The sequence below is a fragment of the Lissotriton helveticus genome, chromosome 10, assembly GCF_964261635.1.
Source record: "Lissotriton helveticus chromosome 10, aLisHel1.1, whole genome shotgun sequence".
Lineage (NCBI taxonomy): Eukaryota > Metazoa > Chordata > Amphibia > Caudata > Salamandridae > Lissotriton > Lissotriton helveticus.
The window spans coordinates 414,931,341-414,956,601 of NC_136071.1; the positions used below are offsets into that span (position 1 = coordinate 414,931,341).

Consider the following 25,261-nt stretch of genomic DNA (forward strand, 5'->3'; position numbering starts at 1 on the left):
GATGAATCCCCCGAAAAAACTCACTAGCCCACCTACATTGAACTCCGTGCATCTGGAAAGGGTCACTGTGTTTGACTATCTAGGTATACGTATATCGCATACCATGCAATGGACCGCCCACCTCTGTAAAATGCTTTTAACCCATAAGAGGGTAGCTGGGGCTTTGCTTAGGGAGCAGAGATCCTGCTCGATAAGACCAATAGCCCCTGTTATTGACATCTACAAAGCAAAGGGAGTCAGTTCTGCTCTATATGGGGCAGAGCTATGGGGCACCACCAGCACAGTTGACCTAACAAGGTCCGAAAATAAAAATTTTAGGGACCTTATGTCGCTTCCCCAGAGCACTCCAATGCCACCTTTATTGCTTGACCTAGGCTGTTGCCCTATTAGCGATTTGGCCAAGTTTCGACCTTTGCTCCTTTGGGCTCGGATATGGCGAACTCCTGAATTGGCCAAATATGCTAAAGGGCTAACTGAAGTCATGGCATTACCTGGTTGGCATAAAGTAAGGTGGTTAAAAAATGTAAAAACTTTGCTTGGGGATTTGGGCCTTAGCGAAGCATGGGTTGGTAGGTCCTCTCCCCCTAAGGCTACTTTAAAGAGCCTATATTGGAACTGGGTCGCGACTAGAACTAGCGCTGACTATGCTTTGGGCAGGCTTACGAATGACTTCCTGCAGTTCAAGGATCTGCCAATCCGAGAACTCTATTTGGATATCATATGGAAGCCATTCGACAGGGCTCTCTACTTTAGGTTTAGGGTCGGCGCTCTTCCAGTACGCGCCCTAACAGCTTGCTGGAAGCCCCCGGCCCAGACTACAGCATTTTGCCCTTTCTGCCCAACTAGATCAGAAACTATAGCGCATTTTATGTTCGAATGTCCAGCATATATGCTCCCAAGAACTAGGTGGCTCAAACCTTTGTGTCGGTCATTAGGCACCAGGTCTCATATTGTAGAGCTGCACATTTTAACGACAGATTCACGCCCATTCTTCGCCTGCAGTCTTTCAAAAATGTTATCATGGGCATGGCACCTTAGAATCAAAAGGCTTAAATGAACTGTTTAATCTGATTCTTAAATTCTTGTTTTATATTGTGTTTCTTATCTGCAAATGTCAGATGTAAAAGAGGGAAGAAACCCTGGTGTAAATAGATTAATTTTTGTTTTTAACTGCAAAATGTGTTTTTTATAATGTGATGCTTTTATGATATGTTTTTTATCGAAATAAAGCCTTTTGACTTGACTTGGCATATTGTGTAGTCTGGGAGGAGTGCTTTTGGGCAAAATAGGTGGCACTAACGAACTAAGAGCAGACTTCTATTCCTGTTGTGTCTGCACCAGGAGACATCCAGGGTCATCCTGATATTCAACCCTAGGGTAGAAAAATCAAGTGAATTTTGCAATTTTTACTGTGATAAGGTGGAAAAATACTGAAGTTGATGATGTAGAATTTTCTAATGTCCTGAGGGTTTAATTGGTGTTCACCCTGTTGGTTTAGAGAGCAGATACCCATAGGACTTAGAGATGTACAGAGTACGTTGCTCATATTTCCATTGTGTGGCTTTATGCTATACATTGTCTTGATCTGGAGAATGTTTACTGAAGTCTCCACTATCCTGACACCTTCCTGTTTCCTCTGATTAAACTAGGTTTTCCTAGTATTCCCAACTTTAGTTTAGGATTACTCTAGGCGACATTACATTTATTCATGTATAGGCAGGACACCTGTGCACTGATCATCAAATCTTATTTCGTATCATCTTTATTTTTGCAACTGAATTTCTTGTATGGCTTATGCTACTAAGGCTTAATTTCATTCGCTGTTCAGTTTATCTGTAATGTTTCTGTATCTTTACATTACGTTCTTGAGATTGATGTATTCATGTATTTCATTTTGGCATTATTTATTTAATTTATAGAGTTTTATATAGGGTGCACTTGACCCAGAGGTATCAGAGCACTTTACATACATGGTAGAGGTCACAAGAGTTACATATAGAATAGAAAGCGTTACATGGGGTAAGTGCCAATACGTAATGACTGTGTGCAAAGACAGAATCAAAAGCAATTACAGGTGTTTCATATAAGACAAAAACAGGTAAAAGAAAGTGAACATTAAACATGAAAAATGTGTGTTGGCATAATGTGAGCACAAAAGAGACTGTTTAGGATACAGTGTAAATGGGGAAACATCCGTTACAACGCGGATGTTTCCCCGCGGTGCTGTTACGACGCGTCCGTAACAACGCAAGTCGTTACCACGACTTGCGCTGGAGGGCGCTAGAAGATTAAAAATAGTACATTTACTATTCCAACACCTTCCCTAGTGTCCACGGGGACTGGTGTTAGAATAGTAAATTATACTATTCGACATCCGCGCCCCCAACGCAAGTCGTGGTAACGACTTGCGTTGTAAGGGACGCGTTGTAACAGCACGCGTTGTGACGGTACGCGTTGTACCGTCATACATCCGTGTAAATGTAATCTGCAGGGTTGGCGGGAAGTGAATGTAATGCATATAAGTAAAGCATAGCATGCTACAATTTTTTTGTGGCAACAATACAACCAAAACTATAGGAGGACGTAATATATCTATAAAAAATAACACTATAAAACATACAGTGAGTACAGAAGAGGCTGTTTAGGATATAGTGTAGATGTAATCCACAGTGTTAGCGGGAGGCGAGCAAAGAATAGCATGCTACATAGTTGAGTGGCAACAATGCAAAACGAAATATAGGGGGTGTAACATATCTATAACAAATAACTTTATAAAGCCCATGACGTAAATAGTCCAAAAGCATAAACCTTATTAATCTACATACTGATTCCTTGTCCTTAGTGCGTGGGTAAATGGGCTACACTGTAAATTGAATTATTTGATTGATAGTAACTCCCCTTTGCCTCTCAGGCAACTAAAAAAGATTTATTGCAGAATAAATGATAAGTCCAGCCCAGTGATCTAGCAGTGCCTGTCGGGGGCAATAGGCTAAGTCACACAAGTGGGGTAGCATTTTTTATCTGGACAACTGCGGGAACGCTGGATGTGGATTCCTGATGATTCTGGTAGTTTGCAATAGAGAAATGTAAGGAAAATGTGCACTTTTAGCCAAAGTTTATTGTGTGCAGGGCATTGTGGGTAAGAACATGTTGTGGAATCCACACAGAGCATACCACCCTGGACTCCCCAGGATGTCTACTTTTCAGAAATGTTGGGCTTGGTGGGCTTCCATGGTGGCATCTGACTCGAGCCTGAAAAGTGACGCTATTAAGAATAGATGAAGGACAATATTGTGAATCAACCCAACTATGCTCCCCATATGTATAAAAAAAAAATCCAAAATCAAAATTGCCTTTCTGCCCAAAAATAAGGGGATGCTTTAGGCCCAGGCTGGACATAAAGACTGTTGTTATCATATTTATTTATTTATTTATTTATTGAAAAGTTTTCTATAGCGCGAAGATGACCCTTGGGTATCAGAGCGCTTAACAACAAATGGAGCAGGTTAAAAAACACAACATATATAATATAAAATATGACTGTAAAGAAATTAGTTTGGAATATTTCCATATCGGGATAAATAAGGACCGGTACATGTTTAAACACGAATATATAATGCTCTGCGGTCTGTTAGGGACTAATTATAATATATAGATGTATTAGTTCTTTCCGTAATATGAATGTTTTTAGTGACTTTTCTTTAGGTCACTATCTTCTCCAGACCCAGGGTTGGCATCATGCCGATCGCTGGTATCATCATATCGTTGGTGAATTTCTATATATTTCCCTAGGTATTATCTAATAATAATCATCTCAGTGCCAAGTCTTAGATGGTGAATAGTCTGCCTATGGAAGTAACTTACTCATAAGAAAGATCTTAGTTTCCCTCTTAAATGTTGCAATGTTTGTAATTTTTCTGATGCTCGGGGGAAGAGAGTTCCAGATTCTGGGAGCCGCTCCCGAGAATGCCCTCACATAGGTTTTTTTCTTCCTGATGATAGGTGGTCTCAGCAACAGATCTTTGGCACTCCGGGCAGGTCTGTTTCCTCCTGAAATTTCTATTTTCTGGGCGAGTTATCTCGGTGTGTTGTAATGAATCGCTTTATGGGTGATACATGCCATTTTTAGCTGTATTCTCGCTTCGTAAGGTAGCCAGTTTAAAGCTTTCAGGTGAGGGGAGATATGGTCGAATTTCCTCGTTCCTGTAATAAGTCTTGTCGCTGCATTGAGGCATGCTTTTAGCGGTGCTGTGGATATTTTTGGTAGTCCTGCTAGCGTTGTACACCCATATTCGATCCTCGAGATAACCAGTGATTGCACTGATAGTTTTAGGTCCGTCTCCGTTAAAAATGATTTCATTTTTCTTAAGTAGTTCAGATGAAAACTGGCGTTTTTTTGACATTATTTTAATGTGGGTTTTCATGTCTAGGTTCTCATCCAGTGTGATTCCAAGTGATTTCGCCGAGTCAACTAGTGTGGGGATGCAATTTAACGCTGTAATCATTTTGGACCATTCCTTCACTTCTGATTGATTCTTTTGTGGCGAGATAAGTAAGAATTCTGTTTTATTTGCGTTTAACTTGAGATGATTGATAGTTAGCCATTTTTGCGTCATTTTGAGGGCCTCATTCATTAAGGTGATGTCTTCCAGGGACGCGATCTTGATGTATATCTGCGTGTCGTCCGCGTACATGTGGTAAGATATTTTGGAATTTTGCAGAATTTCTGTAAGGGGTTCGATGTACAAGTTGAACAGTGATGGAGATAAAGTAGATCATTGGGGTACTCCTATTTTGTTTGGGCAGGAAGGTGAAAGTGATTGATTTACTAGGAATCTCTGAGTTCTATTCTGTAGGAATGATTCGAACCATTTCAGTACATTACCCGATAATCCCATCCTGTCATGAAGTCTGTTCAGTAATTTTTCATGCTTAACTGTATCAAATGCAGAAGACGGGTCTAGGAGGATGAGTAGACAAGATTTATTGTCAAGATTGATTGGAGTCAGAGGCTGGACTCGATGTGTGGGCGGGTGAGCAGGACACCCCCAGACCTTATATCAATAAAAAAAACTCCCTGGTGTCTAGTGGGCTTTCTTCCCCTCCCACCAGGGCAGATTGGAGTTATAGATCTCTAATTTGCCTCCGTGGGGGGGGGGGGCAGAAAGACTGCTGTTGGTCATTTTGAAAGGTGGGGCTAGGCCCAATGCCTAGGCAAGCCACCTCACCTATTTCTCCACAAAAAAATCAGTCATCCATGTTGTTTAGTGGGTTTTCTGCCCTCCAGTGACAGATGGAGGTAACAACCTCCAATATGCCCTCAGGGAGTCAGAAAGAGTCTGGGGGTAGGTCAGAGAATTAGCTCATTACCAGGGGGGCAGATTCTCCCTCCAAACCCTGGTGGTCTAGTGGGCTCTCTGCCTCCTGCTGGGGATAGATTGAAATAAGACACCTCCAATCTACCCCCAACCGGGAGCAGAAAGATTGCTGGGGGTTCAAAACCAAAGGAAGGTGCACTTCATAGAAGTCAGGACAAGTGACAAGTCAATATTTCATAATTTCTTCTTTGTATTAAATTCTTGAAAAAACACCGGCACACAGCCAACGCGTTTTGTTCCCCAGTGCCACAGGAACTTCGTCACAGCTTTTAATATATAAAGGTTCAGTAACCTGAAGAATAGAATATTTTGTGATTGCTCATAGGTGAGTAGTTGGAAAGTCACGACCAATTCACGTAGTCCTAAGAATGGAATATTTTGTGATTGCTCATAGTTGAATAGTTGGAAAGTCACGATCAATTCATGTAGGTCTGGTTAGCTAATAAGAGCTCCACGAGATTAAACAAAGGACTTCGGAATCTGCAAACATTCATTTGCTTGACGCTTTTGTGACGGGTGAAAACAGGTCCAATGTTGGTGCCAGCAAGATGAGTACTAATATCAGGTGTACCCACAAGCAGAGCAACCTGTCATACGTATCTGGGTCAATGAATAAGCTTCATGAAATTAGAAAAAGGACTTCGGAATCTTCAGTGGTTCATAAGTTGAACGCTGCAGATCATAAAGACTTTGTTTAACAGGTGAAACAAGTCCAAAAGGGGTGCCAGCGGGATGAGTGCTTATATCGAGTGCCCCCCAAAAATAAAACGACCTTGACCTAATTATAAATGTATTCCAGGCAGGGACGTCCTAAGCGATGAGGTGGCGATCTCTCTTAGTGAGGCAAAATGGCCACTTATGGCTGCCAAGTCCAAGTCAATTATAAAGAACACCAGTATGGCGAGGTCCCGATTAGTGGCAATTTTACTTTCCAATTCAATAAATATCAGAATTCCTGTAGTGTAAAGTCGGGCAGCATGGTGGCTTGCACGGACGTAGATTGCTGGGATTTATATGGGTGGATTAGAGCATGACCCAATGCCTGCGTGGGCCACCACTACCCATTTATGGACCTATTAAAAAAATCCCTGGTGTCTAGTGGGCTTTGTGCACCCCTAGACCAGAAGCATTTTTGGGAATGCCTTTGGAGGAGTTCCTCTATGTAGAACTCCCCAAAATGACCCCAAAACTCTTCTGTGCTATGCGAAGTTCCACGGCAGAGTATGCTTGGTCATACTTGTTTGCGTTGACGTTCAGTGCAGGGTTGTTTGTCCTGCACTGAAAAATAAATGCAAACTGCACCATGCAGAGCAAAGAGGGCACTGCTTTTCTGCTGCTCCAGTAGATTTTCTACTTGAGCTGCAATTTTCTCAAGGTGAACTGAAGGTTCCTCAACGCAGGCAGTCGTGACCACGTGCGACTGGCCGTGTTGAGGAATCCGACTACCCACGTCAAGAAATCTTACTTGGAGGTGGATTTTCCTCACTCACCAACTTGAAGTTGGTGGGTGAGGAAAATAACTCTGCTCGGCATGGAGCAGAGTTTTTTGGAACTTGAGTTGCTCTGTGTAGCGTGGAGTGTGGAAAACTCTGCAAACTCTGTGAACAGAGCGGCCTTCACTGCTGGGCCCACTTTTGGGTCTGGGGAAGGGGAGCACTAGCCCATTACAAAGGGACCAAGTGCCCCACCAATTATAGTCCAAGATGGTCTAGTGGGCACCTTAAATCTGCCCTGACAGGGGCAGAAATACTGCTGTGGGCTATATGAGTGGGTGGAGCTAGGCCGGGGTTGGCTGCTCCACCCTTTTAAGTCCCTAATAAAAAAATCCCTAGCTTCAGTCAGTCAATCAGTCAAATGACTTTTATTCGACTACTGAAAATCACAAAAAGTACAATACACATTATAAAATGAACACAATCATAACAAATATAAAACAATATGGATGTTTAAAAATAAGTAAAAACAACAATTGTTTGGTAAATATTTCATTAAAGATAAAAGCAGTCCAGTAAATATAAAATTAATTTAGTATATAAAAAATAGAAGATTTCAAGCAGGATTTGTCAAAGAAAATCTATTTTTTTAAGGTCGTACAGCTGTGACCAGAAAACTAGCGATAATACAAATGTCCCAGGTATTGCTAAGCATTGGCAAATAGAGGAGAGCTGGCCTGACCTGTAAAAAACCCTTGCCCCTCGAAAGAGGAACTAGAAACTGTTAGACCTGTCAGCTTTTTGGATGGTCTCCCCTTATTTTTGTCCCTTTCTGCCTCCCATTATTTTTTTCACCAACTCTTTTTGTGTGGCCTTAGGTCCCCGGGTGCCCCACCACTACTATTTAGTGCTGAGGCACAGGCGCGCCTTTCTAAAATGGTGGATAGAGAGAGCTCCTAAGATGGACACCTGCTAGAGTTACCTCAGAGTTCTGGCCCATAGGATAACATTAGGGGGTTCCAGAACCTTCCGGTCCACTCTAGTGGCCTGGGCCTAGGCTATATAAGGGAGGACACTGGGCGTCCATTTTGTCATGACTGGGCTGGCTGGAGTTCAGGCTACAGTGTGAGGGGGATTGCGACTCAGGCTAATCTGACTGCTCCTAGGGGCTGCAAGTTGGTTGTGGTAGCTGCCCTCCTTCCTGTGGATCTGGCCCTGCCTGTGAGTAGATTGCCAGATCCAAGCTTCAGTGTGGCCATTCTTAAGAAAGGACTAATTTACTTCAGCATCTGATGAGAGTAACCTGGCCTTGGCCCTTGAAACCTGGGAGGATGGTGCCATGGGCTATTAAGGCAACGTGAAAGGGAAGGACTTCTACTACGACCTCTGTAGTGAAGTGAGATCTGGAGATGTGACTTGGGTTGCTGCATGGCCTTTCTAGAGAGCGTTGACCCTGCTCGTGGTGTTTAAGGCCTAATTCACTCCGAGCTGCCTTTGACAGTGCCTGTGATTTTCCCCCCTTTTTCTAACCTCTGTCCGACCTTATTGAGAGGCTGGGTGCCAAGGCTGCCAGGCGACATCGCGCTGCTGGTTCGGTGTGAAAATTGCTTAAGGGACCCCGCGCAAGGCGTGAGGTAAAGAAGTGCGTCGCCGGCTTGGAGAGAGAGACGCTGGGCGGAGTCGCTTGGCAACCGACTCCCGCCCGGCACGTCTCCTCTCTCCCCTGTCAGGCCGGAAATTCCTGCTGTATCAGACCCGGCCCTGTGTGAGGCCGGGCTGATGCTCCGGTGGAACGGGGGCAGAAGAGCGCAGAGGCCCTTGCGCCACGGAGCCTCCAGGAAGTGCACCTCACGGTTCGGTGGTGACCCCTGCCCGCCTCAGGCAAAGTGCCAGTCCTGAGTGGGAGGGGGGAAGAAGGGAGAAAGATCTAACCACAGACTCAGCTCCAGGACCGCCCAAGGCAAACGCTGGACGGGCGCTGAGGTATCTGGGAACCAGGGAGTGGAGGGTAGGCTGAGGGAGAGATTGTATCAGTACAGGGTTGACCAGTACCAGGCTCCTGTGGTAAATCCCTCCTCAAACGACTTGATTCTCCTGAATTAAGGAAGTGGGTTCCATCCTTACATCTCCCCTTTGGAAATAAGATCTCCCAAGTATTTATTTCAGGCCCAGGAGTGAAGAAGCGACAGCGCCCTTTGATTCAGTAACCAATGTGATGTTTTTATTTTTATGCATTTCTGAACTTAACTTAAGGTGATGTAGAAACCTGCTAAAACAGATTCTCATTCAACTTTGAATGCTCCAAGTGGATAATCATATATAATGCAGTAACATTTGATATACTTACCAGTCTAATTTAACTTGAATTCTGTCACAGTTGAACTATATGTGTTATTCCTGCCTGTTGACTGCCAAGTTAACTGTAATTGGAAACCAGTTGCCTAGACTACTGAAAAAGTGTAATGACCTAATTAATTACTGCACTTATGCCCAAAAGGAAATGTTCAAAGTTTCAATTTATTAAGCAAGGTGTATTTCATGTTTCCTTTATTTCTACCACAAAGAGAGAAAGCCTCACTATTTTCCATGTAACCAAGACGGTGTGGTGTCATTTTTGGTGGGTTTGCACTGGGGTGTTGTAGTGAGTGTTGCGCAAGTACGACACAATTGCCTTCTGGATTGAATGTCTCCACTCTGTGCCATGCTACCCTAAGTGGGCCGGTAGTCCCGGTTCCAACAGAATCCTCCTTCGTATTTCTGTGTAAAAATCGCAAAACATCATAAAGTGCAAAGTATCCTGCTGTGAAAAATGATCACACTAACCTGTACCTAGATTCTCTGATTTTCTCTAACCCGGGATAGTACCCGGGGAAAAATGAATAAAATTTAAACGGATTCTAGTCAAGAGCCACCGATTAAAGGGCTTAGTCACTAATCTCAGATAGGGCTCAATTGACACAGAAACAGGTAACATATGCTGTCTTTCTACTTCTTTGCAACCTCTACTGATCAAAACGGAATACTGAGCAACATTTTACCGCTTGCGATACAAATTAATAAGTAGACCTTTAATGGTGCGTCATTTTTCAATTTTCTCTCTGCTGTAGGTTTGTCTCCCCCCTGCTTACTACTTTCAAGCAGATCTCCACTATATTTTAGCAGAGTAAGAAGTATCTCCAGCTGACCTAATGTGACCCAACCGTGAGTAGCATACAGATAATCTGTTTGTCGATAAAGCTAGCAATATCCCACAGTGACTAAGTGTATCAGTGAAATGACTGAAGAGGGTGGTGTGACAATTAGAAATACAGACAAGGGGTTCAAATGAAGAGATGGATCAGGTGATAGGCACATTACATGCAAGAGAATAAAAGGATAATAGAGCACCTAGAAATACCAGTTGTAACTCTTGATGAGCAATGATGAGTAACTTTGCTTCTATAGGAGCTCTGAATTATTGAAACACCATTTAGAGAGCAGACATGACTCACAGCTCGTAGCACTGCCCTCAGAAGGAGAAGAAAATTGACAGTGGTGAGCTTCATAGTGGTATTGCACGGTACATACTACCTGTGATACTCACCGAAGGCCTGTTAACCAACCAGTAAGCCTGCTCCTGGCAGTCTATCACGATGCGGTCACCTTTTCGTCTCTGCTTAGCAGCCCTGTCAATAGGAAGATAACATCTGAGTATGATACAGAAGACTTTATTCATACATTCATAGTCATAGGATAACTGACCCCCTTCATTGAGGGTCCGGCATCACCCAATTTCTGGCTAAGGTATACAAATGCATAGCTAGTCTAATTCTGATATCTAAAGCCAGATGACATTATTACTCATCTGATCTGGCCCTGCCCCTAGAATACTGTTAGTTGTCCACAACACACAGGAATTTGGCAGGGCAATATAGTACACTCTTTCAGGAAGTGGGCCAATTAAACTGTTGTATATTTAAAAATAGTGGTAATCCTCAGTAGTGCACTCTCACTGTATCGGATCACTGAAAAAATATCGAGGGACATAATATCGACTGGAAAAAATATCGTTGACAAAATATCGACTGACAGAATATCGAGTTTGTATCTACAAACAGGTAAGTACAAAAATATCGAGTTTAAAATATCGTTTACAAAAATATCGTTGTAAAAAATATCGACTTTAATAAAAACAATGTTTAATTACATTAATATAAAAAATTAATTACTAAAATATACTTAACAATACTTAAAATAACTTTTAATAATTAAATAATTAATGAAAGTAAAAAAATAATATTTTTTTATTCATATTTCTTAAAACATATATATATATAGTAACAAAATTTAATTAAATAATAGCCAATATTATTAACATACAAATACAAAAGAGTAAAAATTACTATTCTATTGGTAAGTATATAATAATTTTTTTTAATTTAAATTATTTAAAATTAATTTAATATATTTTAATTTAATTAAATTTCATTAAATTAATTTAATGTAAATTTAATTTTACTTTATTTTTACACTGTACCCCTGTACCCCAAAAACCCAAAACTGACCCTGAACCCTAAAAAAAACCTTTACCCAAAAACCCAAAACTTACCCTGAACCCTAAAAATACCCCTTTACCCAAAAACTAAAAACTGACCCTGAACCCTAAAAATACCCCTTTACCCAAAACTAAAAACTGACCCTGAACCCTAAAAATACCCCTTTACCCAAAAACCAAAAACTGTAAATATTTCAATTAGTTACCTATTAATACTAATTTATAACTAATTACCAATTATTTATTTGATAATTAAAATTTAATTTACAATTATTTTATATTAAATACAATTAAATAAATGTTATTATTTCATTTAATTATTATTAAATTACTTCCCACTCTATTCCCCTATAAACCCACAACCCGCTACAGGAAATAAATAATTTAATTTAACATAATTAGCAAGTAATCAATTAAATTAAATTAATTACCAATTACATTTTAATTAATTAACAAATATTTTTTAATTAACAATTAATTAAATATTACTACCAATTATTACATTTACATATTTAATTAATTATAATTAAATTACTTCCCACCCTATTCCCCTATAAACCCACAACCCGCTACAGGAAATAAATTATTTAAATTTACATAATTAGCAATTAATCAATAAAATAAAATTAATTACCAATTAAATTTTAAATAATTAACAAATATTATTTAATTACCAATTAATTAAATATTACTACCAATAAATAAATTTACATATTTAATTAATTATAATTAAATTACTTCCCACCCTATTCCCCTATAAACCCACAACCCGCTACAGAATAAAATTACACAATAATTAAAAAAAAATCATTAAATAAAAATAATTATAACATAAAATGACACTTTTCACACATATTATAACATGAAAAAACACTATAAATATTTAAATATTATTTAAAAAATGATATTTTTTACTATCTAGATTATATACTTGGATATTTTCACTTTCTATATTATTTACAGTCGATATTACTTCACTTACCTTAAAAACGATATTTTGGCTGTCTATATTCTGTCCTGTCGATATTTTGTCCAAACGATATTTCAAACTCGATATTCTGTCCAAACGATATTTTGGAGTCGATATTATGTCTGTGCACCCACTGTATCGCCAGGCATCAACAGTCCCAAACTTACATCAACTCCACTACGTTGTCCAAACCAATACATCATCTCCCACTACACTGTCTACCACAGGCAATAGGCAAATGGCAAGAGAAATGCAGAAAGAAGGGAGAGGGGTGCAGATAGAGGCTAAAGGGGCGCAGAAAGAAGCAAGAGGGGAGCAGAAAGATGGAAGAAAAGTGAAGAAAGAAGCAACAGAGTAGCAGAAAGAGGCAAGAGAACTGCTGAAAGATGCAAAAGAGATGCAGAAAAAGGCAAGAGAACTGCAGAAAGAAGAGGCAAGAGAGCTGCAGGCAGAAACAAGTGAGGTACAGAAAAAAGCAGGAGAGTTGCAGAACGAAGTAAGAGAGGTGTAGAAAGAGACAAGTGAGGTTTAGAAAGAGGCTAGAGAGGTACATAAAGAGGCAAAAGAGGTGCAGAAAGAGGCAAGAGTGGTGCAGATAGAAGCAACAGAGTTAAAGAAAGAGTCAAGAGAAGTGCTGACAGAGGCAAGAGACGTTCAGAAACAAGCAAGAGAGGTGCAGAAAGAAGGAATATGGCTGCAGAAAAAGGTAATAGGCAAGTGGCAAGAGACATGCAGAAAAAGGGAGAGGGATACAGATAGAGGCTAAAGGGGTGCAGTAAGAAGCAAGAGGGGAGCAGAAAGAAGGAAGAAAAGTACAGAAAGAAGCAACAGAGTAGCAGAAAGAGGCAAGAGAACTGCTGAAAGATACGAAAGAGATGCAGAAAGAGGCAAGAGAACTGCAGAAAGAGGCAAGAGAGCTGCAGACAGAAACAAGAGAGGTGCAGAAAAAAGCAAGCAAGGTGCAGAAAGAAGTAAGAGAGGTATAGAAAGAGGCAAGTGAGGTTTAGAAAGAGGCTAGATAGGTGCATAAAGAGGCAAAAGAGGTACAGAAAGAGGTAAGAGTAGTGCAGATAGAAGCAACAGAGTTGAAGAAAGAGGCAAGAGAAGTGCTGAAAGAGGCAAGAGAGGTTTAGAAACAAGCAAGAGAGGTGCAGAAGAGAAGGAAGATGGGTGCATAAAAAGGCAAGTGGTGCAGAAAGAAGCAACTGAGGTACATAAATAGGGAAGAAAAGTACATAAAGAGGCAGGAGAAGTGCAGAGAGAAACAACAGAGGTGCAAAAAGAGGCAAGAGAACTGCCGAAAGATGCAAAAGATATGCAGAAAGAGGCAAAAGAACTGTAGAAAGAGGCAAGAGAGCTGCAGACAGAAACAAGAGAGGTGCAGAAAAAAGCAGGAGAGTTGCAGAAAGAATTAAGAGAGGTGTAGAAAGAGACAAGTGATTTTTAGAAAGAGGCTAGAGAGGTACATACAGAGGCGAAAGAGGTGCATAAGAGAGGCAAGAGTGGTGCAGATAGAAGCAACAGAGTTGAAGAAAGTGTCAAGAGAAGTGCTGACAGAGGCAAGAGCGGTTCAGAAACAAGCTAGAGAGGTACAGAAAGAGGGAAGACAGGTGCAAAAAAAGGCAAGAGGGGAGCAGAAAGAAGCAACTGAGGCACAGAAATAGACAAGAAAAGTGTATAAAGAGGCAAGAGAAGTGCAGAAAGAAGCACCAGGAGGAACAGAAAGAGGCACGAGAAGTTCAGACAGAGGCAAAAAGAGTGTGTTGCCACAGTTTGTACTCCAGAGGTGGAGGTTGCGTGTTGCGGTGTTTGCATCTAACGTAGTCAGTGGGGGGGGTGCTGACAAGGGCAGAGGTGAGCTGGTCTTTGGTGACTTTGTTCTAGCTTCTGCATGGGAGGGGGCAGGCGTGCTTGTGCATGGTGGATTTTTTGAAGGAGAAGTGGATGCAGTGGTGATCTGTCCCGAGGAGTTCCGTGGTGTGGCTGTAGGAGATGCTGGGTGTGTGTGTATTGTGTATCCAGCTGTGTGTATGAGGGCAGTGACTAGTTGTTTCAGTCCTATGTTGGCGAGGTTCTCTAGGAGGGAGGCTGTGTTTGGGTTGTGATGGTTATCCAGTTGGAAGTTTAGGTCTCCTAGTAGGATGTGAGGGCATGGGGTGCAATGAGGTTAGTGGTCTGGTGTCCCTCCTCTCCTGGATAAACTAGTGGAGCTAGAAAGGTACGTAACTGGAAGGTCATTGAATTCCTGCAGCAAATCCAACACATCCTGGAGCTATTCTCAAGCTGTTTTCCGCATGATGACTGCTTCAGGATTGTTTGGAGCAGGCTAACCCAGTGCTCATTTTAGGGCTAAGGGCCTGTGTCTGCAATCCTGCAGCTGTCTTACAGCGCTGGTCTTGCTGTGTCTGAAGTGTGCATGCTGGATAGGTCAGCTCTAGACAGTAGGCCAATCCGACATGCACACTGAGCACTGACAGTGGCAGCAGTCATCCTGCTGCAATCTGCAGTAATCAGCCCTGTCCTACCCCCACCCACACCCTCACACTTGTTCCTCAAAAGTGCGTGGACCAGTGGCTCACAAAATATTAAAATGGTGATGACCATTTTATTAATATGTGTTTACCACTGCACTTGCAGCAGGCGGGCGACACTCCTCCACCCTTTATAGTACAGTCTTTTCGAGCACCGCACGGCTGCATTCTGAGACTTGTAGCTTTCTTTTAACATTGTAAATAGACTCACTTAAAAAAACGGACTGCCTGAAGTAGTCCTGTATGACATATGCTGACTTAGATTTAATGTTTTTCAAATTTACATAGTGATCTAATCCATTTTCAATACTGCCATTGTTTGATCTGCATATACAAATGAAATGTAAACTCTGTTCTCTAATTTTATGATAGTGGACTGTTTCATTCACACATACATGAAAACAAACATTTACAACAACATTTGTTTATACTTTTGAATTGTGTATGAAGAAAATGTTTTCATAAAACTTCACTAACAGGCGAGACAGCATAAGAGTGGCAGAAACAGTGCAAGGTTTTCCAACACAAACAAATAGGAATGATGGGCAAGTATGTAGGAGTGACAGTGTATCAGTGTGTGAGTGTGCATTTGAGAGGATGTGGATGTGAGTGTGACTGTGTGTGTGTGTGAGGGGGTGTAAAAGAAAATGTGACAGGGAGTGCATGTGAGACTGTGTGGGAATATGACTATGAGAATGAATCTGTAAGTCTAACAGTATCTGAGTGTGCATGCATGCCAGTGTGTTTCAGAGTATCTGCAAGGTTGGGAGTGTATGTGAGTGAGAGTGTGACAGTACGCATCAGAGTAAGAGCATGAGAGAACCTGTGTTTGTTTATGTGTATGTGTAAATTTGTTATGTATGCAAGAGTGCTGCTGGCCCTGGCATACCGCAGGTAACTGGTGGCTAATGGGGAAGGGCACCAAATGAAATATAGGTGGGTGCAGCGTTACCTATGGCAAAATGTAGTCCCTGACATACCGGATGTAATTCTCGCCATATGGGGGCACCATTACAAAAGGGTGGTGTTGATATATTCAGTATAATTCTTGGTACACAAAAGAACATGCAGGCTATAGGTACATGAATGACAATCTGTCCTTGCAGGTAAGAGGTCAAATTTGACTTGGGGGGGTACCCAAGATATCTAGGGAGGAGTCCATGATGAAATTCAGACATTGCCATGTTGTATACAATTCTTTGCATAAAGAAAGCACCTCTAACATATTGAAGAAACACTTTGTACTTGCCATGAGGGGAACTGCTTTGCAGATATCCATATCGCCGTGAGGGGAACGGCTTCTCAGGCACCCACATTGCCGTGAGGGGAACGACTTCAGCATGTGAAGAACGACTCCATCATCCCCAAAGAAACCATATTAGCCAGCAGCCCCGGGTCGGCACAAGGTCACAACATCATTCCTGCACCTGGAGCCCCAACATAAGCGCTGCTGCCCTCCAGCAGCTTGGGATGTGCGCGGGTGGTGCCCAGGTGAAGCCCTGACCAAGGGCAGCCCTGTCCGTGCCCATCATTGCCAGGAAGATACATGGCAGGGCAACGTCTCTTCGCTTTGTGCTCCGGGACTATCGTGGGTAAGACTTTGCTCACCTGCACCCCCTTAGTTTGATGACCACGCTGGATGTAGGTAACATCACTATCTGGCTTTGTCTTGGCGAACACCTTATACTCATGTGAGGAATAGTGTGAGGACTAAGGACTTGGAGTGGGTTTTTGTGTACAAGGGAAGCCTACTTTGTTAAATGCTGCATTTGATTCACATATGCTCAGTTCCCACATTCATCTAATTATTAGCCATATCTACGTCACGCATCTTAGATCACGGGTAATCTCTGGTTTGACTATCTGTATTGTAGGTGTTAGTTAGGAGGGTATAACCCTAAACCCGCAATGGGGAAACGCGTTTGCACTGTAAAACAGCCTCGCCTGCAAAAAACTTTCTCTTCCCTGTTACCACCAACATCAATTGATAGAATGTTGCAGAGGGCTATCGATTGTACTCACTGAAAGGCATTTATCATTAACCTCAGATATTTACCTTCTGCCTTCTGAATTGTCTACTTCTAATGCGCTAACCCCTACCACTCCCCACCACCCCAGGTATCTGTGCCTCTATTATACCTAAGCCAAGAAGCCACATAGAACTTTGCAAGGGGTCCTGACCTCACCTAGCGCAAGAAAGGGAAGCGTAAGCAAGCTAACGGGGGCAACGAAGAGTAAGAAACTGAGAGGGGGCCCAACAGATAGTGTGGCATCTTCAGATATCCTTAATACCTCCAAATATTGCACTGCTAATGCTCCAATGGATTTGCCCTACCCAGCTTGGGTGCACAATATGACCAGAGATTTACTAGCCCAATTCAGAGAAATTGTGAAGGAGGAGGTTGCCCTTTATCAGATTACATACACAAGCTAGAGAGACTTGTGGACATCAGACAAGAATTTATGGGCCATAAGAAAACTCAATTAGTGATGAAGAGGACCGACTGTAGTTGTCAGGTAAACACTTTAGGTCATACTCCTGCTGTTAAACTTGGTGCCCATAAGAGCACACATCTCACCAGCATATGGGGTTCTAGACGGCCTAGTAATAATGCTCCCAATAGAGATCAATTAGCTAGGCTGTCCACGCCAGGTCTAGGTGTACAACACCTGGGAACTCTAACTGTGAAGCTAGGAATGACAATGCAGCCTCCACCAGCCAGGGACAAGGTAAAAGCACTACTAGTCAACCAGAGAGCTCCGGGTGCAGAGAGGGATATGGGAGGGAGAGAGCTCAGCGGGCAGTATAGAAGTAATAACTCAGCCTAACATAAATTTGCCGTCAGCCTCCTTCCCTTATGTGATTATCCTTACAATGGTACCCTCGCTCAAAAAGGGCCAGCAAGAGTCTCTCCTAGATCTCAGGAACAAATGCTTATTCTGGCTGGCAAGAAATAGACAGTTCCCCTATGACAGGGTGGGAGAAATTATAATGGTTCGTAGAGTTGGTGGGGTGGGAAATGCCACAAAGATGTGACTGTGTGGTCATAAATTAAAAAAATCCTCAGACCATATGTTGGTTATTAAACCAGAATCATAGGCCTCTAGAGCACCACACAGAGATCTAAGCACTATCTCTGGACCATTTTTACCCCCGCTATCCCATATTACACAGGGCCTGTACTTCCTTAGACCGAGAGCCAGTGTACCACCGTGACTACAACTATCCTACCCCCGGACCCTTATTATACAGTGTCCCTGTAAGAAATAGATTTCAGGGCCTTGAGGAAGTGGATTGACATCCAAAGAAACTAGGAAAGGGACCTGCAAGGCCCTATGTAGAGATTAGGGAGTATAGGTTCACCCATAGGAGTAAGAGGGCGGGCGCTGAGGTGGCTGCAATCATATTTGATGGGCAGACAACAGGCAGTGACTATTCCGCATTTTACATCCTCCAAGACTATTGTGTGCCATGGGGTGCCACAGGGCTCAGCAATAAGCCCCATTTTATTTAACATCTACTTGTGGCCCCTGATTCCTATTATTAAAATTTTTGGAATAGATACGGTCAACTATGCAGATGACACAAAATTGGTGTTCTCTATGGAAGGAAATCAAGCAGTGTTTTTAGAAATGTTCCAGGAGTGCATGCGACAGACTTCCAACTGGCTCAGGATAAACTCCTCACAATTTAATGATGGAAAAACAGAGGTTGTACACTGCTCCACGGCTAAAGTGCTGCGGCCTCTGCCATATGAGTTTAGTTTCTCCCCAACGGACGCACCACTGGTCCCGGTGAAAACAGTACGTAATTTGGGGTTCTAATCGATGACAATCTTCAAATGGAGTCACAAGCCAACAAGATAGTCAGCTCCTGCTTCTTTTTGCTAAGACCATTGCGGCAGATTCTCCCCCTTTTACCAAGTGCTACTAGACCCTTAGTAGTGAGGAGTATTATTTTAAGTAGACTGGACTACTGCAACTCACTATTTTTGGGAGCAACACAATCAGTGCTACTGAAATTGCAGAGGATCCAGTCTATATGAGCCAAACTGTCTTTAAATAGGCAGCGTAGATATTCATCAAAGGAAGCATTAAGGGATCTTCACTGGCTGTCCGTCAAGGAGAGAATTTTATTTAAATCTCTCTGTACTGTGTTTAAAGCAGTACATGGTCTAGGCCCAATAGCCATGCAGGCGAAATTCACCTGGGTTAAGCCCAGGCGAAATCTCCATTCCTCCAGTGCATGTTTGGTAACTACTGCCATATTTAATAAATCAAGGACGGGCGGTAGAGCTTTTGGGATAGTTGCCTCACGAATGTGGAACACTCTCCCCTGCATATTAGACAGACTAATCTGTTACTCCCATTTAGAAAGAGTCTAAAGACATGGCTCTTCCCTAGGGTTGAGTAATCTGAGCTCTTGGAAATAGCGTATAGGATATCTGTTCTGCCTAGCGTCAACAGGGCAAGGTGCAGCGCCAGGAAACCCGCAGGGTGACAGTTATGCGCTATAAAAATATAGATAAAATACAACACAATACAACCTAGATGGCACAAGACTTTCGGGGCAGGGTCAAATATGCTGGAATCGGGTTTGATGTTACCACAGGTGGAGGTTGACACAACAAGGCCAGGGATAGAACCTCTCAGCCAGCAAGCCCCTGTAACTATTGATCCCTTTGGATCTGGGGAACTGGTGGGAAAACAGCATATTTAGCCACCTACCTGCCCTCCCTTGCATCTAGCAGGGGATGCCCATATTTCTAATTCTTGTGTCTTGGTGGCCCCTGTCTACAACCTGAGCCAAGAAAGGAATCTAAAGATTTTATCCTGGAATGTTGCTGGTCTAAAAAGTAAGCTGTCAATCAATCAATCAATCAATCAATGACACTTATAGAGCGCGCTACATACCCGTAGGGTCTCAAGGCGCTTGGGGGAGGAGGGGTTGCCGCTACTGCTCGAACAGCCAGGTCTTCAGCTTCTTCCTGAAGGAGAGGTGGTCTTGGGTCAGGCGCAGGTCGGTCGGGAGGGAGTTCCAGGTCTTCGCGGCCAGGTAGGAGAAGGACCTTCCTCCTGTAGTTGCTCTTCGGATGCGGGGGACGGCGGCGAGGGCGTGGTTGGCTGACCGGAGGTGGCGTTTGGGAGCGTAGAAGTTGATCCGGCTGTTGAGGTAGCTCGGGCCTTGGTCGTGTAGGGCTTTGTGTGCGTGGGTGAGGAGGCGGAAGGTGATTCTTTTGTTGACGGGGAGCCAGTGGAGGTCTCTCAGATGTCCGGAGATGTGGCTGTGTCGTGGGATGTCGAGGACGAGTCTGGCTGAGGCGTTCTGGATCCGCTGGAGTCTCTTCTGGAGCTTGGCGGTGGTGCCGGCGTAGAGGGCGTTGCTGTAGTCCAGTCGGCTAGTGACGAGGGCCTGGGTGACGGTCTTCCTGGTCTCGGTGGGGATCCACCAGAAGACCTTCCGTAGCATGCGAAGGATGTTGAAGCACGCCAAGCTGTCCTGACCTGATTCGGGGCATTTTGTCAACCAGTTTGATATCTGCCTATTCCAGGAGACATGGGCATGAGAAGATTCTCTTAGGGTGGGGTTTGCCTTGTTCACCATCCCAGCGACTTCAGAAGGCAGGGGCAGACCGTCCGGGGTTTATGTATTTGGGTTGGTTCACACTTAGGCTGCACAACCAAATCTCTGGACTCCGGGTCTCGTGATATCCTATGTGTAGTACTTACTTTTTCTAACAAGTTGGAACTGGCCCTTGTTAACATCTACTCTCGTCCTGTGAGTGTGACTAAAGAATCCCCGACCTTTGACCAACTTAATTCTTTCATGCCAGTTGTCTCCCCAAATTCTTGGTTGATAGTGGGGTGTGATTTTAATTTTCAATACGAGACCCTTCCAGATATGGTTGATGCAATTCCCACCGAAGAGGATGTACAGTGGTTAATTCCTGAACCTCAAATTCCACCAATTAAGACCTGGTCTCCGCTGGCAATACAGATTAATGCATTTACATTAGCGCACTCCTTACGAGAGTGCAATGGTTGCACACCCTCGGACATCCCAGGGAATACAACATTCATTAGAATGGGTCAAGCTTCTCTTCTGGATTACATCCTTCCTAGTGGAGACTAGGCTATGGTCCAGAGTCTGTGACTTCATTGTCTTCCCATGACACGACAGCGACCACAATGCTCTATCACTAGTATTGGAGTTGCCAAATCTGGGAACTCCTGTGCCCACTAGTATCACTGTAGATAATGGCCTAACCCTCTCTAACAACAGGAGGAGAATTATGTGGGGGGCAATTCAGCAGTCACCAGAAAAGCTGTCTGCATTGTATGCAGCAGTTATTCCAGTGATAGTAGAACTAGGGGTAATGGCAGTCGTGCTGGATAACACCGCTTCTATCAACCAACAAGGTTGCAGACTTAAATGCAGGTCTGGTCCTAAAGCTTGCTGATGTCTTCTATCCAAAGGCATATGAGTAGGCCAAAAGGAGGCTATCGGCTCAAGGTTCAATGACAGTACATGCTGTGTGGAAAAATGAGCTGTATTGGAGGCCATCAAAGCTAAAAACAAGCCATTAACCAAAGAAAAGAGGATGCTGTACAAAGAGATCATTAGGCTAGTGAAGGAGGCCTGGGAAATGGACAGATGGGACACCCTACAAACTGCTCTGGTCAACAAAGATCAAAGAGTGTTTTAGTCCATTGTTGCCACTGGTAGTTGTCAGGGCAAGGCTGCTACCGAACCTAATATTACAGCAGAAGCCTGGGAAGCTCACTTCTACACCCTGTATACCACAAAGAACGTCCCCGTCTCCTGTGGAGATGTATTTTCAATTGTTCCTAGTGCTAACCACGATGAACTTATTGAATTCACTCTATCTGACGTTCTACGTGCGATGAGTAAGCTCCCCTTGGGCAAAGCGCCGGGATTGGACAAGATCCTGGGGGATCTCTTCTGGGCAGAACCAGGCATTCAGGGACCTTATCTGTGGGCTCTATTCAATGCCATTTTGAAGGGCATCCTAATTCCCGAAACCTCCGCAGGGCCACAACTAGTCCCAGTTTTTAAAAAGGGGTCGTCGTTTCTTCCAGTAAATTATAGACCGATCAGTTTGATTAACGTCATATAAAACTCTTTGCACAGGTAGTTCTTGACCGTCTGCAGGGGTGGATGGGAGATCATGATATTCTAAGCCCTTCTCAAGCGAGATTCAGGAAGAACATTTCCACCGTAGACCAAATTTACAGACTCCAACTTATATTTTGAATACGGTGAGAATGGAGGGTGGAAGCCTCTATTTGATCTTCGTGGATCTGAAAACGACTTTCGACTTGGTGGCCAGGGCCAAGCGATGGGGGGTACTTGGAGACATGGGGATTCACCCTTACCTTCTGAACATACTTATCAGTTGAAGGTAATTTTGCCCAAGTAAGGTGTGGAAAAGGAGGTGAATTGACCCCAGATTCCCAGTTGACAGGGGTGTAATGCAGGGGTGTGTGCTTGCACCTACCCTGTTTTGCCTCTTTGTCAACTCTCTGGTATCCCACCTTGCAGAGGTCAGGGACAACGATGCCCCAAACTGGCATGTACCAAGGTCCCCACAATGATGTTTGCAGATGATACTTTGCTACTGTCAAAGTCTCCGATGGGCATTCAGAGGGTCCTGCACAGCTTTGCCACTTTTTGTAGCAAAAGGGGGTTGGAGATTAATACCTTGAAGACAAAGTTTATGGTCTCCAATCCCTCCAAAACAAACTGCCTTAACCCTAGTCTGGAGGGTACCATGTTGGACTGGGTGTCAGTGTTTGAATATCTAGGAGGGATTGCCAAATTACTGAGAAATTCCACCTCCAAGCCTGCTGGGCCCATAGTAGAGATTTACAAGGCCCAAGCCAGGAGTGCGGCAATGTATGGGGCTGAACTCTGGGGGCATTGATGCTGTGGACCCATGAGCAAGGTAGAAAATAATTTTATGAGGCAGCTATTGGGTCTCCCCGCTAGTAGCCCCATTGTTACCCTGCAGTTGGATCTAAGATTTAGACCGATTGAGGAGGAGCTAGGCCTCAGACCCCTAACTATTAGGCGTAGAATATGGGTGACTACGGAAATGGTAGCTTACAGAACAGAACTAAAAGAGATATTGAGCCTGCCGGGAGTAGCAAAAATCCTATGGTTTGCACATATAAAGGATGAATGCACTAAGATGGGAAAACCAACATTGTGGAGCAACCCTGAGGAAACATGTGCTGCAACCCCATGCTCTGAAGTGGTAAAAGCTTACCGCTTGAGTAAGCTTGCCGCTGTACAGGGATGTTCCTCTGTAGGTCAACTGACGGCCCCATTTTTATAGTTAAAATATGATTACAAAACAGAATCCTTTTTAGATGACATCCAGCCATCTCTGGCTAGAAAACTGAATGCCAAGTTTCGGTTGGGCATTTTGCCGCTCTGTGTCTGTACCTGCAAATAGACACACTCTTCTCCCAGAGAATGCCCAGCTTGCAATTGGGAGGAAGAGACGGAGCTTCATGTCATTTTCTTTTGCCCAGGTTATACACTAATAAGGAAATGCTGGCTTGTCCAACTGTGCAGTAATTTAGGGTTTGTTCACTGTGCTGAGGCATTTAGAGTTTTAAAGTCTGACACCTGTAAGCCCATTGTGTTTGCTGTGTCAATATTCCTGACTTCAATGTGGCGTAGGCGTATGACTTTTGTAAAATCGTTACCTTAGTCGCAGCAGCACATGAACGTAATTCTCTAGGGTTTTAACTTACATTTAAACATTTTAAACTGTTTTAACCTTAAAATGTATTTAGTTTTACTTTATATATGTGTGTATGTACAGTTTGCATTTTAAATGTATTATTCTGATTGCTGCTCCAATTAACACCTCTGTATGACCCGTATTGAAACTATTCTTACAGTTTTGGTTTTTATACTTATTGTCCTTTTCACAGTATTTATCCTGCACATGCATTTTATTGAGTCACCGGATTGGAACCATGCCAGTGCCTGATTATAGAATTGGATGTCATTTTATTGGATTACCTTTTTTGTCTATTTTTTGTATTGCAGCTAATGTTTGTATTGCATACTTTTATGGTCTTAATGACAGAAATAAAGTTTTCTGAAGAAGAAGAAATCCACAATAAAAGAGATGCATCTAAATCTAATATATGGGGTGAGCTCATAGCAAATAACAAACAAATTGAACCAGCTCTAGGGGAGGGTCAAGCTTTCCCGGCAGACCTTGATAATAATGGAATATTTCACGATTTCCTTTCTGAGCCTATGACATGTTAGCACATTTATTTGAACATTGTGCATTAGATTACACTGTCTGGCCGTAAGTTTTCCTGAACCTTTCTAAAAGAAGTTGGGCAAACCCGCTGGAAGGTGGGGTAAATATTATACACCACTGCTTTGGAATATAGTGTACTTTCACTGTTTGCGCCCGGTGCACCTGTTTCATGGTGCACAGGGTCCAATCAGGGAAAGTGCATCCTATACATAATAGGGCCCCATCTGTGTAATTTCTCATGACTTTACCCAACCAACCCCTGTACATGCACAGGTTGCATAGTCAACTTGTGTGTTAACCGAGAAAAAATGCTTTGATTGGTATGCAATAAATATATTGAAATTAAATCATTGTGTCTAGATACATCTGTAATCTTGGCTGACATACAGATTGTCTGTTTGCCTATCGTAGATTTCAAGCATTGTTAAAAAATTACACTGTAATCGGAGAGGGGCAAAGTAAACACTTAAACCACTGAGGCCTCATTTATGAGAAATGACGCATTGCTGCGTGAAAGCAGCGATGCGTCACTTCTCAGTGCACACTCCTTGCGACATGATTGATGCGTCATATTTACAGTATGACGCATCATGTCGCAAGGAGTTACAGATACGTCAGTATTTCTGACGTATCTGTAAGCGCAAAAGTCACGCAACTCCAGCAATGTGTCCTTTCACATGGGGAAAGCCCCATGTGAAAGGGCTTGCATCAGTCTTACGCCTGCTGTGAGGCAGGCGCAAGATTTTGACGCAACAGCGTCCTAAAAGTGACGCAGTGAAATCTAATAGATTTCACTGCGTCACTATTACGAGGCTTTTTGAGGGGGAACGCCCCCTCTGCATACATTATACCTGACGCAGGTATAATGTAGCGCAGGGGTTTACAAAGTGACGCATCTGCTTAGATGCGTCACTTTGTAAATAGTGCGCAACAGGAGGCATGTTTTACGCCGCCGATGCGTCACAAAAAGTGACGCATCGGAAGCGCAAAACTGACGCAAGGCCTCATAAATGAGGCCCCTAATGCGCAATAACATTGGATGTTAGTGATTGGACCCCTATTACATCAATCAATCAGTAGATTTGTAGAGCGCTTCTTGTAAAC

At 43.1% G+C, this 25,261-nt stretch overlaps 1 protein-coding gene across 2 annotated transcripts in view; it reads right to left on the reverse strand.

The window, feature by feature from the left end:
- RGS11 (regulator of G protein signaling 11) overlaps positions 1-25,261 on the reverse strand; it is a 2,073,835-nt gene that overhangs the window by 1,104,272 nt on the left and 944,302 nt on the right. For both annotated transcript variants that reach the window (XM_078664273.1, XM_078664274.1), the window contains exon 8: positions 10,395-10,476. In XM_078664273.1, coding sequence (XP_078520399.1) covers positions 10,395-10,476 — 82 coding nt within the window. The remainder of the gene's footprint in view (positions 1-10,394; positions 10,477-25,261) is intronic.